This window comes from Loxodonta africana, chromosome 2 (assembly GCF_030014295.1).
Source record: "Loxodonta africana isolate mLoxAfr1 chromosome 2, mLoxAfr1.hap2, whole genome shotgun sequence".
NCBI classification, from domain to species: Eukaryota; Metazoa; Chordata; class Mammalia; order Proboscidea; family Elephantidae; genus Loxodonta; species Loxodonta africana.
Genome location: NC_087343.1, coordinates 74478280 through 74491959, shown reverse-complemented (window position 1 = coordinate 74491959; position 13680 = coordinate 74478280). Strand labels below are relative to the sequence as shown.

At 36.3% G+C, this 13680-nt stretch overlaps 1 protein-coding gene across 3 annotated transcripts in view; it reads right to left on the bottom strand.

Annotated features, from left to right (window-relative positions):
• Positions 1-13680, bottom strand: part of CDK7 (cyclin dependent kinase 7) — a 68390-nt gene that overhangs the window by 41370 nt on the left and 13340 nt on the right. For all 3 annotated transcript variants that reach the window (XM_064272822.1, XM_064272819.1, XM_003408078.4), the window contains 4 exons: positions 10920-11019; positions 9182-9268; positions 2995-3144; positions 528-675 (listed from right to left, as the gene is read on the bottom strand). In XM_064272822.1, coding sequence (XP_064128892.1) covers positions 528-675; positions 2995-3144; positions 9182-9268; positions 10920-11019 — 485 coding nt within the window. The remainder of the gene's footprint in view (positions 1-527; positions 676-2994; positions 3145-9181; positions 9269-10919; positions 11020-13680) is intronic.

The window sequence follows — 13680 nt, the reverse complement described above, 5'->3', positions numbered from 1 at the left end:
GCAATTTTAACCCAGTCACCGCATTCCAATCACATTTATTGTACCTGTTACTTTTCCAGCAGCACTTGTTAAAGATTAAGCATATAGTGTACCAGTAGAAATTTATGAAGGGAACAGGGTACACATTGATAGTTCTCATGACCCTTAACCAAACCCGTTGCCACCGAATCGATTCCAACTCATAGTGACCCTATAGGACAGAGCAGAACTGCCCCATAGGGTGTCCAAGGAGCACCTGGTGGATTCGAACTGCCGACCTTTTGGTTAGCAGTCATAGCTCTTAACTACGACGCCACCAGGGATTCCTCATTGAAAGTGCCTATGTTCTTTTAAAAAGCGTGATATATATTCTTGTTGGAAGCAAATACAGTTAAAACAGTATGTTCTATCTACTTTATACAATTTAAATTTAAAAAGAATGAATAACTCACTATCTAATTTTCTTAGCTGCCCTTGAGTTATAAGTTGTATGTTAGCTATCTGGAGTTTCTGAATTCATTTCATTTCTTACAACATAGGAGTTTTACCTTGTTCCAAAGCCTCGGTTCTTTTCCGTTTTGTTGCCACAGATGGGTTTGGTTGCTCTTTTAAAGTTTCCACTGGACAGTTTGGTCTTGGCAGCTGACACCCAGGTGTAGGGGCTGGCCGATTACTAAAATACTTAGTTTTTAATGCCTTTTAAAAGAAAAGAAAACAAGTAAGGTAAAGTTTTCAGTGAGTACCTGACTTGTGGATAGGAAAATCTGACCTCCAACACTCCTGGTAGCATTAAAAGCACTATACAAATATTCCAACCTCAAAACAAAATTAATTTCAAGTATTTGGGTATGCAGATTAGTATAAATAAACATCTAGGCTGATAAGCCATTACTACAAGAAAAAGAGATGTCCTTCTAAGTTTTCCGTAACTAAACAGCACATACTAATTATGAACTATCCTTAGTAAAATATTATGTATTTCAGCTCTACATATCAAGAGCTATATAGTTCAAAACTCAGGGAGAGAAACTTGCTTAAAAGTAACTTACTAGTTTGTCACAACATCTGTATATTCAAATTCCAAATCATGTAAACATGAATTCTTAAATAAAAGGCTTTTAAAAAGATGCAGCAGGTTGGAACCAATGGATTACAATTCAACAATCCACTGTAAAATGACAGAAATTTTACTTGGAAGTCCTTGCCCATTTCTATTAACTATCTTTTCAATGTTATATAACCTATATTTTCTTTACTTAGGCCCAGAATTCCAATAAGAGTATTTTTAACCTAAACGACAAGTTTGTCAAATTCATACTTGTCTATTTACATCACCAGCATGATACTGTCCAATAGCCACAATAATTTTTTTTTTAGGAAAATCCCTTTAGGAAGAAAAAGAAGTCCATAACTTTTCAAGCAACCCCCTACCCCAACATGATATTCTTTGCAGTAATGATGCAGAGGTTCCTTACTTCAAAAGAACTGCATTTCTAATGTCTTACTTGCATATCATAGTAGTTCCATAGGTAAGTTAAGCTAATTCTGGGCTACACAAACATCTGAAAAAGGAAGAGCATCTCATTCCAACTTTAAGACTGACATCCATGAGCTAAACTCATTAAAAAAAATTCGATCTACCAAAACAACCCGATCTATTAAAATACAGCCCAAGTGGGTTACTGTTATACAGTAGCTAGCACTTTCTGTGTTTTGAGCTGTATTATTAATAGGAACAACTGTCTAGATAATATGACAGGTCTTAAGTTTTCAATGATGGAAATAATATGTATAAAAGTATGGGTGAAAAGGCAACAGTAAGTTATTTGTTAGAATCTGGAAGAAAAATTCTAATGGTACAAATATCCAGTGTGTAAGTACTTACATAGTATGTGCTGCTAAAAAAAGGCTTATCTACACAAATGGGTAAATGCATTAAATAATGATTTGGTAGTCTGTAACAAACCTAAGGGGGGAAAATCCACTTTGTGCCATTGATATATTGTGCATAAATACATTTTGTTAGATACGGAGATTCATGACATTTCATTTTAATTAGTATCTGCCTTCATGAGGTCAAATCATTGTACTGTTAAATTTTTCTACTGATCTGCCCCAATTCTAAAGGTTCGTTGAGTCAGCCCTTTTTTGTTTGTGTGTTTGTTTTTAAGACAAAGAAAATGCTTTTTCAAATCTATAGGTCTTCTATTTTTGTATTGGATAACACTGTTCCCTCTTTTATTTAAGAGCAGGTATTCTTGGTCTTCCAAATTTTTCTTAAGTTTGATTCTTATTTCCCTAAACAATTGTCAGGTTCAGGGTTTTTTTCTATTTAGAGTATTTTTAATTAAGGAAGATGAAACTATCTGGAAATGGATAGTGGTAATGGTTGTACATGATGAAAGTAATTAATGTCACTGAACTGTAAATGTAAAACACGTTGAAACAGCTAAAGTTTTGTGTATATAGTCTGTATATATTTTTATCACAATTAAAAAAGCATCTTTCATTCTCTTGTAAGCACACAACTGTATCTGACTATACCATTTCCTCCCCATTACCACTTTGTGACTGGGACAATGACCAGTACGCATTATCTAGATTTCATTTTAGGAGAGAAAAAAACTTTGATTAAACTTGCCACAAGATTTAAATTAATACATAAGGGCTCAACTGAAACATACTAGTTTCTTAAGGAATACAAAAGCCTTGGTTTTTTTCCCCCTGAGGTACTATTTAAAAGTCCATGAATTATGAAACAGATACATACTTATACATTCCTAAGTAAGTGTAAACTCTCCTGTAGCTATGTGAACATGATGTAATTGAATTCCAGTCTGAATAGTAGCTTGTAACTTGGGGAAAAGACAAAGTTTGTTATTTCTCAAAACAACAAAACGCATCTTTCATGTATTTATCAGAATGCTAGAAAACTCTATGAAATTTGTATTTTACCAACGCTCTAATTAAGATTATCCTCATATCTTCTAATATAAGGAAGATATACTAGAATACCTGTGTGGCTGTAATTCGAGTACACGGATTAAACAGGAATAAGCCTTGTATGAGGTCTAGCAAGTCGTCACCTGCCGCAATGAAGATGTGCTGTAATGGGATTCCAGGGAAGCTCTTAAATGTCACATAATCTGGAAGACTACACATGTCCTGTGAAAATATTTTTATAATTCAAACGTAAATAAAGGATTAAAAATGCCATTTCCATAATACTACAGACATCAGTGATAAAAAGGAAGGAAAAAAAGCTATGCATAAAAAACCTTTAAGGAGAACACATTTGTATATAATTCTTCATCGGGAGATATATGTTAATTATCTGTTTTTAATTTTATTTATTATAATTTATTATTCTCAAAACCAAAACAAAACTGTTGCTGTCGAGTCGGTTCTGACTCACAGTGACCCTACAGAACAGAGTAGAATTGCCCTGTAGGTTTTCTAATGAGCGGCTGGTAGATTGAACCCGCCGACCTTTTTGGTTAGCAGGTGAGCTCCTAACCACTGTGCCACCAGGGCTCCATTATTTTCTGTTGGTAATACTAATACATGATAGTAATGCAAAATTAAAAATTACAAATATGAGCATACAGTGAAGCTCTTCTCCCTTCTGTCCCCCAGGTAGCTCAGATTCCCCTCTAGAGGTGATGTTTCCTGTTTTTTATGTATTATTTAAGAGAGATTCTTTGCGTATACAATTATATGCATATATTTTTAATGTAAATGATAGCATACTGTACACACATACTGTTCACTTAACATTCTCAAGATTAGCCCACAGTAGTACATAAAGAGCTTATTCATTCTTTTTTACAGTTGCATGGCATTCCATCAAGGGTGCAAGGATGATTAAATATTCAAACATCAATGTAATCTACCACATTAATAGGCTAAATAAGAAAAATACATCATCATATCAATCAACACAGAAAAAAGCATTTGAGAAAATTAAACATCCATCCATTCATTATAGAAAGTCCCAGGGAATTTCTTAAAATTGTAAAAAGCATGTACAAAAACTCAACAGCTAACATTATATTTAAAGGTGAAAGACTGAATGCATTTCTCCTAAAATGAGGAATAAGGCATGGATGCCTGCTCTCACCACCCTTACTCAACACAGTGCTCGAAGTTCTAGCCAATACAGTGAGGCAAGAAAAGGAAATAAAAGGCATACAGATTACAAATAAAGGAACAAAACTCTCCCTATCTACAGATGACATCATTATCTATATAGAAAATTCCAAAAAACCTATTTAAAAACTCCTGGAACTAGTAAATACAGTAAGGTTGCAGGAATTAAGCATACAAAAACAAATTTTATTTCGATATACTAGCAATGAACAGATGGACATCAAACTTAAAAATACAATACTACTTACAAACACTCAAAAACAAAAAATGAAATAGGTGAAAATCTAACAAAGCATGTGCAGGACTCATACTGAAAGCTACACAATGATGATGAAAGAAACCAAAGATCGAAATAAATGGCGAGACATGCCACGTTCATGAATTAGAGTTTTAACATAGTAAATATGTCAATTCTCTTTGAATTAATACACAGGTTTAAGGCGATTCAATCAAAATCCTGGCAAGATTTTTTTTTTAAGATACAGATTATTTTCAAATTTATATGGAAAAGCAAAGTCACTAGAACAGCCAAAGTGATCTTGAAAAAGAACCGTAAAGTTTGAGGAATCATTCTACCTGATTTCAAGACTTAATAAAGATCTACTTTAAATAAGACAGTGTGGTATTGGCAGAGGAATAGATACACTAATGAAACAGGACACAGAACCCAGAAGTAGATCCACATAAATACACCAACTCATTTTTGACAAAGGTGCAAGAGCAATTTAGTGAAGAGAGAGCCTTTTCAACAAATGATGCTGGAGCAATTAGACACACAGGCAAAAAAAAAAAGAACTATGGCCTATCTCACACCTTATACAAAAATTAACTCAAAATGAATCACAGACTTAAGTGTGAAACATAAAATGATAAAACTTTAGAAAAGAACAGGAGAAAGTCAGGAAAATCTGTGGGCTGGGCACAGAGTTCTTTGATTTGACAACAAAAGCACAATTAATAAAAAAGAACTGATAGAATAAAGCTAATTAAAATAAACTTTCGCTCTGGAAAGACCATGTTTTAAGAGAATGAAGACAAGCTACAGTGTGAGGGAAAATATTTGCAAACCACATATATGACAAAGGACTAGTACCTAGAATATATTAAGAACTCTCAATACTCTACAGTGGAAAGAAAAATCCAGCCAGAAAATGGCAAAAGACATGAGACATTTTAAAGAGGATATACAGATGGCAAAAAAAAAAAAAAAAAAAGCACATAGAAAAGATACTCAAAACCATAAGCCATTAGGGAAATTAAAAGCACAATGAGACATCGCTGCACAACCATTAGAATGGCTGAAATAAATAATGAAAACACTAGACTAGGATGTGAGACGCTGAAGCCCTCATATTGCTGGTGGAAGTATAAAATGGCACAGCTATTCTGGGGAACAGCTTGACATTTTCTTAAAAAACTGAACATGTAACTACCATATGCCCAAGAAACAGCACCCCTGGGCATTTATCCTGGAGAAATGAAGACTTATGTGCACACAAAAACTGTACGTGAATGTTCACCGCGGCTTTATTTGTAATAGCCAAAATTTGGAAACAACCCAGATGTCCTTCGATGGGTAAACAAAGTGTGGTATGCCCACACTCTGCAATAAAAAGAAATGGATTATAAAGACATACAAAAACCTGGATGAACCTTCAGAAAATTATGCTGAGTGAAAAAAGTTAATCCCAACAGGTTACATATTGTATGATTCCATTTATTTAACATTCTGGAAAATGACAACACAGAAATGGAGAACACATTAGTGGCTGCCAGGGGTGAAGGGGGGAGGGGCTTAAGGGTTGGAGAAAAGTAGGTATGGCTATAAAAGGGCAACATAAGGGTTCTTGTGGTAATGGAAATGTTCTGCATCTTGACTATGTTAATGTTAATAACCTGACAGTGATATTGTGCTAGTTTTGCAAGATGTTACCATTAGGGGAAGCTGGGTAAAAGGTACATAGAATGTTGTTGCTGTTAGGTTAGGTTAGGTTAGGTTCCAACTCATAGCAAGCCTATGTACAACAGGACAAAACACTGCCTGGTCCTGTGCCATCCTCACAACTGTTGCTGTGTTTGAGCTCACTGTTGCAGTCACTATGTCCGGCCATCTTGTTAAAAGTCTTCCTCTTTTTTGCCGACCCTCTACTTTACCAAGCATGATGTCCTCCTCCAGGGACTGGTCCCTTCTGATGACATGTCTAAAGTATGTAAGAAGTCTCCTCATCTTCCTCTCTGAAGAGCATTCTGGCTGCACTTCTTCCAAGATTAGTTCGTTCTTCTGACAGTCCATAGTACATTCAATATTCTTCACCTACACCGTAATTTAAAGGTGCCAATTCTTCTTCAGTCTTCCTTATTCATTGTCCAGCTTTCGCACACATGAGGCGACTGAAAATATCATGGCTTGGGGTCAGGTGCGCCTTAGCCCTCAAAGTGACATCTTCACTTTTTAACACTTTAAAGAGGTCTTTTGCAGTAGATTTGCCCAATGCAATACGTCGTTTGATTTCTTGACTACTACTTCCATGGGTGTTGATCATGGATCCAAGTAAAATGAAATACTTGACAACTTCAATATGTTTTCTCTGTTTATCATGATGTTACTTACTGGTCCAGCTGTGAAGATTTTTGTTTTTCTTATGTTGAGGTGTAATCCATACTGAAGGCTGTGGTCTTTGATCTTCATAAGTGCTTCAAGTCCTCTTCACATTCAGCAAGCAAGGTTGTGTCATCTGCCTATCACAGGTTGTTGATGAATCTTCCTCCAGTCCTGATGCCATGTTCTTCTCCACATAGTCCAGCTTCTTGGACTATTTGCTCAGCAAGCAGACTGAATAGGTATGGTGAAAGGATACACCTTCGATGCACACCTTTCCTGATTTTAAAACACGCAGCATCCCTGTTCTGTTCAAAGGACTGCCTCTCGGTCTCTGTACAGGTTCACATAAGCACAATTAAGTGTTCTGGAATTTCCATTCTTCATAATGGTATTCATAATTTGTTATGATCTACACAGTCAAATGCCTTTGCAGTCATTAAAACACAGGTAAACATCTTTCCAGTATTCTCTGCTTTCAGCCAAGATTCATCTGACATCAGCAATGATATCTCTCGTTCCATGTTCTCTTCTGAATCTGGCTTGAATTTGCAGCAGTTCCCTGTGGATGTACTGCTGCAATCATTTTTGAATTATCTTCAGCAAAACTTTACTTATATGTGATATTAGTGATATTATTTGATAATTTCTGCATTCTGTTGCACCATCTTTCTTTGGAATGGGGACAAACATGGATCTCTTCCAGCTGGTTGGCCAGGTAGCTGTCTTCCAAGTTTCTTGGCATAGAAAAGTGAGCGCGCTTTTGCATTGCATTCACTTGTTGGAATATATTAACTGGTATTCCATCAATTCCTGGAGCCTTGTTTTTCACTAATGCCTTTAGCACACCTTCAATATAATCAGTTCTTGATCATACACCACCTCCTGAAACAGCTGAATGTCAACCAATTCCTTTTGGTCCAGCGACTCTGTATTCATTCCATCGTCTTTTGATGCTTCCTGCGTTGTTCAGTATTTGGCCCATAAGATCCTTCAGTATTGCAACTTGAGAGACTTGAGTTTTTCCTTCAGTTCTCTCAGCTTGAGAAATGCCGAATATAAGAAATAATCTCTCTGTATTATTTCTTACGAGTGCATGTGCATTTATAATTATCTCAAAATAAAAAGTTTAATTTAAAAATTGAAAGAATTCATTGGTAAACAACCGTTACTTAGAAAATCATGTCAAAGGGACGATACAGAATAAAGATTATGAACATGGGTCCGGAGTCAGGGATACTCAGGTTCCGGTCCTACTTCTGACACTTACTGTGTGGCCTTGAGTAAGCTACTAAAACTTTCCAAAGCCTCAGTTGTCTCATCTGTAAAATGGGGATAATAACAGTACCTACTTAATAGGGTTGTTGGGAGGATTAAATAAAAGAATACATATGAAAAGCCTACCACGAACAGCATATAGAAAGTGCTCAATAAATAACAGCTATTATCCAGAAGGTAAACAGCCTGATTAAAATTTCTCTTTTTTGGTATGTACGTATATATGCAGAGCCCTGGTGGCTCGGTGGTTAAGAGCTCAGCTGCTAACCAAAAGGTCGGCAGTTCAAACCCACCAGTCAACTGCTCCTTGGAAACGCTATGGGGCAGTTCTATTCTGTACTGTAGGGTCGCTATGAGTTGGAATCAACTCACCGACAATGGGTTTAGGCTTTTCTTGATATGTATATTTGCATGTATGGATGCATGTATGCATTCATTCACTCCCCAGGAGAAGAGGTCTAACAGGAAGGAAAATAAAAAGATACACAATTTTAAGAATGAACAGGTGAGAAAATTCTACTGAATTATAATACATAAACTTTAGCAACCTCACATGCTGCCAATTTTATCACGTTTCATATTTCTTTTCTGAATACAATGTAATGAATTAAAATAATCATAACACTGAAAACATCTTAATTGTGTTAGTGAACACCGTAAATATTGTAAATATACCTAAATCCACCCAGAAGAGACTGACTAAATAAAATACACATAAAATGGAGTATTATGCAACTATTAAGGAGAAGTTCAATGGTACATGACAGTTACATATTAAGTAATAAAAAAAGAGGGAAATATGGTGTAATTCCCTTTTTGTAGAAGAACGTAACAAAGAAAATGCAACCCTATATGTCTATGTGTTTGTGTGAGTACATTCACAGGTAAATTAGCACGGCTTTACACCAAACTGTGAATATGGTCACCCCGGGATGGTTATTACTGGGCTACATGTATGCACATGAGGTTGGATGGCATGTAATAAATTTAACTTTTTACCTTGTGTCCTTTTGTAGCATTTGAAAATTTGCAGTAAGTGTGTACTACTGGTAAATTAAGACAACTGACAAAGAAATTTTCTTAAGTAATACTCAACTGACAGCACTAATAAAGCATATGATAAATAACTTCACAGGGTCCTAACTAAAATCTCAAAGGAACTGCATGAAGACTTACAGGCCACTGTTGCTCTGTTGGTGTGCCCAAAGTTTCAAATATTCTCGTTAGCTGATCAAGGTCTGAATCTCCTGGCAAAAAAGGAACCTGAAAGAAAGCAATAGGCACACATTTCAAGGCGGTCTGTGATAATTTTTATACAAATAATACTATAAACCTAGTAAGAAAAACCAAAAATCTGCAGCAAATATTAAAAATTTAGTCTGAGGAGTAACAGATGTGGCATAAGCTCCTCCCATTGCTAACCAAGTAAACAGCACTTAACTCCACATTTTACTCACTCCACAAAGTTTTTTATTGTGGTCAAAATATATACAACAAAACAGCTGCCAATTCAACAATTTCTACACGTGTAATTCAGTGACAATCATAACACTCTTCAAGTTGTGCAACCACTATCACTACCTTCTCCAAATTATTCCACCACCATTAACATAAACTCAATGTCCCTAAGCAAAAACTCTCTCCCATCCCTGGTGCTAGTGTAAATGTAGTATTTCCTTAATTTCCTTTTCTACTTGCTCATTGTTGTTGTACAGAAGCTTGACTGATCTTTGTGTGTTGGCCTTACATCCTGCCATCATGCTAAATTCATTTATTAGTTCTAATAGTTTTCTTGTGGATTCTTTGGGGTTTTCTACGTATAGGATCATGTCACCTGCAAAAAGGGATAGTTTTACTTCTTCCTTCCTGATTTCGATTTTTTTTTTTTAAGGACTAATTGCTCTCGCTAGGATTTCCACAACAATGTTGACTAGCAGTTATGAAAGTGGGCATCCCTGTGTTGTTCCTGACCTTAATGAGAAAGCTCTCAGTCCCTCTGCACTGGGTATGATGTTAGCTGCGGGATTTTCCATAAATGCCCTTTACTATACTGAGGAATTCCCTTCTATTCCTATCTTGTTGAGTGTTGTTATCATGAAATGGTGTTGATTTGTCAAATATTTTCTGCACTGACTGAAATGATCATGTGATTTTCTTACTTTGTTCCAGTTCGTTCTTTTTTTTATTATCCATTGTATGAATATGCCACAACTTGCTTCTATATACTACTGTTCACAGATATTTGGGTTGTTTCCACTTTGGGTTTATTATGAACAACAACAAAAAAGATGCAATTATCTGCTTTATTTGAAAATATGTCTTCACTGCATTGCGGATCAATGCTTATTGACTAAGGAGCCCCCTGTCGTTTCTGATCAGGAACCAGGTCCGGTGTGTAACTCAAGAGAGAGTATTTTCACCCCTAAGGCTGAATAATTATTTCTAATTTTCATTCAGTAATTTGAATGGTGAAGTTGAACAATATGTATAGTTATCTATAAGCTCAAATGGCAGCTCTTTTACAACCCCATTCTTAGCTAATAGGCTTACTAAACTCCATTTCAGTCAAATATGGAATATGGGCTAGTGGACCATTCAGATTTAGTTAATATAAGGGTACACTACTCAAGTAACATCCACAACACATTGCTGCAAACACAGATGTTATAAGAGGAACAGCTTGTGCTTATTTTTTCCCCCTTTGTTCTATAACCTCTTAGAAGTGTAAAGGAGAACAGAATTTCACCAATACATAATTGTGACTAAACATATGATTGAAAACTTATTATTTTTAGGAAAAAGAATCCAATTAATCCTAAAGAGAACAAAGGTAGTGGGAAAAGAGTTCTTACACAAATTTTAAGAACAAATACTTATAACAATACTGAAGTGTGTCCATTAGTTCAGGACTTACCCTTAGAAGCAACTCTGCTAATATACAGCCGACAGCCCACATGTCCACACCCACACCATACATCCTAGCTCCAAAGAGTAACTCAGGGGCCCGATACCACCTGAAAAACACCACCAACGACACTGTCACTTCAGAACAGAATTATTTAAGAATTTCTTAAACTCCTTAATAAAATATCATTGCTCTGATGAAATCTACTTTTATGGATAAAAAAAACTTTTATGGATATATACTTTAAAAAGTTAATATTAATCTTGAGTTTTCTCAAGAAAAGTGGGCTATTAAACCAAGTAGGTCCTTACTGCCACCAGGAAAACACATTACACAGTTTTAGTTCATTCACTCTCCCACTCTCCTAAATAATTAATACATTCTTCTCTCCCCTGATACCCTCAACACTTCTTCACTCACCCTTCCTCTCAGCTGACCATCTTTTTTTTTTTTGTGCTTTAAGTGAAAGTTTAAAATTCAAGTCAGTTTCTCACACAAAAACTTATACACACATTGTTATGTGACCCTAGCTGCTCTCCCTACAATGTGACAACACCCTCCTTCTCTCCACCCTTTATTTCCCGTGTCCACTCAACCAGCTCCTATCCCCCTCTGCCTTCTCATCTCACCTCTAGACAGGCGCTGCCCACATAGTCTCATGTGTCTACTTGAGCTAAGAAGCACAATTTCACCAGTATCATTTTATGCCATACAGTCCAGTCTAATCTTTGAACAGTTGGCTTTGGGAATAGTTTTAGTTTCGTGCTAACAGAGAGTCCAGGTGCCATGAACTCTAGGGTCCCTCCAGTCTTAGTCAGACCATTAAGTCTGGTCTTTCTACTAGAATTTGAGGTCTGCATCCTGCTTTTCTCCTGCTCCATCAGGGATTCTCTGTTGTGTTCCCTGTCAGGGTAGTTAATGGTGGTAGCTGGGCACCATCTAGTTCTTCTGGTCTCAGGCTGATGGAGTCTCTGGTTTATGTAGCCCTTTCTGTCTCTGGGGCTCATATTTTCCTTATGTCTTTGGTGTTCTTCATTCTTTGCTCCAGTTGGGTTGAGACCAGTTGATGCATCTTAGATGGCTGCTTGCTAGCTTTTAAGACCCCAGATGCCACTTACCAAAGTGGGATGTAGAGCATATTCTTAATACATTTTGTTATGCCAACTGACCTAGCTGTCCCCTGAAACCATGGTCCCCAGGCCCCCACTGCTGCTGCTCTGTCCCTTGAAACGTTTGGTTGTATTGAGGAAACTTCTTAGCTTTTGGATTAGCCCAGTTGTGCTGAATTTCCCTGTATTGTGTCTTGTCTTTCCCTTCACCTAAAATAATTCTTGTCTACCATTTAATTAGCCATCAAAGACTGTTTTCTTCTGTGTTTAAACCATTTCTTGAGTTCTTGTAATAGTGTCAGCTGACCATCTTTTAAGTTGTCTGCTTCCTACTTTACTGAGAAAATGCAAGTAATGAGGAAAGAATTTCTACAGATGCCTACCCATGACATGTACTCACCTACAGTCATTTGCACTCACACAATATGTTTTCCAATCTGTAACTATGTATGTACTAGCTGCACTTTTATTTAAAGCCAAACCCTCACAACTTGGGCACTAGATATCACGGCCTCTTGCCTATTTTCAAGGATAATCCTCCTGCAATTCTCTCCTCTTTTTCCTACATGATCAACTCTTCGTTCTCTCGTTCTCCACTAGACTTTTCCCATCCACATACAAACATATCATTATTTCTCCAGCTTTAAAAATCAACAAACATAAAAACTTCTCTGGATCCTACATCCCCTAACAGCTACCTCCTCATTCTCTGGTTAGTCCCCTATGTAGTTAAATGCTTCAAAATAGTCATCTGTTCTTACTAACTCCAATTCCTCTTCTCCTGTCCTTTCTTAAGCCCTTTTCAATCAAATTTTCATTCCCATCACCAAAACAGCTCTTCTTGTCAAGATTTTCAATGTCTATCTTTCTAAATCCAATTTTTCAATTCTCAGTCCTCAACTTGACCTATTAGAAGCATTTAACTTGCAGGAAGAGAAAATATAAGACATTGACAGATGAGAAAGCATTAGTATACAATGTTCTTGTATGTATGTAGGTCCCTGTTCCTAAGAATTCCTGAATGATGACCTTAATCTTCCCAATCTTTACATGAGCTACTCCTCACATCCCCAACTTCTCACACAGGGCTGAAGTGTGCCACCCAATGAAATCTATTTGGAAGAAGGTGACAAACTAAAAGAATAGAAAATCTATAGATCTTCTCAGGCCCTTAAAAGAGTCTTAGACATCAACACACTGCATCCTTAGAAGAATTATAAAATCTATTGTCCCTAGGTATCTGATTTTGAGTTTTCATACATCAAAAATACAAGAAGTTATAATTGCTATTAATATGAAAAATTCAAAAATCAATGCATTGTTTTCTTCAACTTATTAAAATGTATAGATATAAAAATGGCAGTAAAATAAAAATGACATAAAATGGACCTGGAGGGCAAACAAGTTGCTGTGGTATCAAACAATCTTACCTTACCACATCTTACCATGCCAAAGTTTATAAAGAATTTCCATTCACATTGAAGAATATAAGATTAGAAATGACCAATATAATAAACACAGGCCCAACAAATCAGGTGATTAGGCAGAACAGTCACCGAAGTTCCAGCCCACCTAACTAAAATGTAGAACTACAAATTACTTCCAAAGTTCCTAGGTAAATGTCTGAGGACTGAGTTAATTCAACTCTGTTTGAAAGGGAT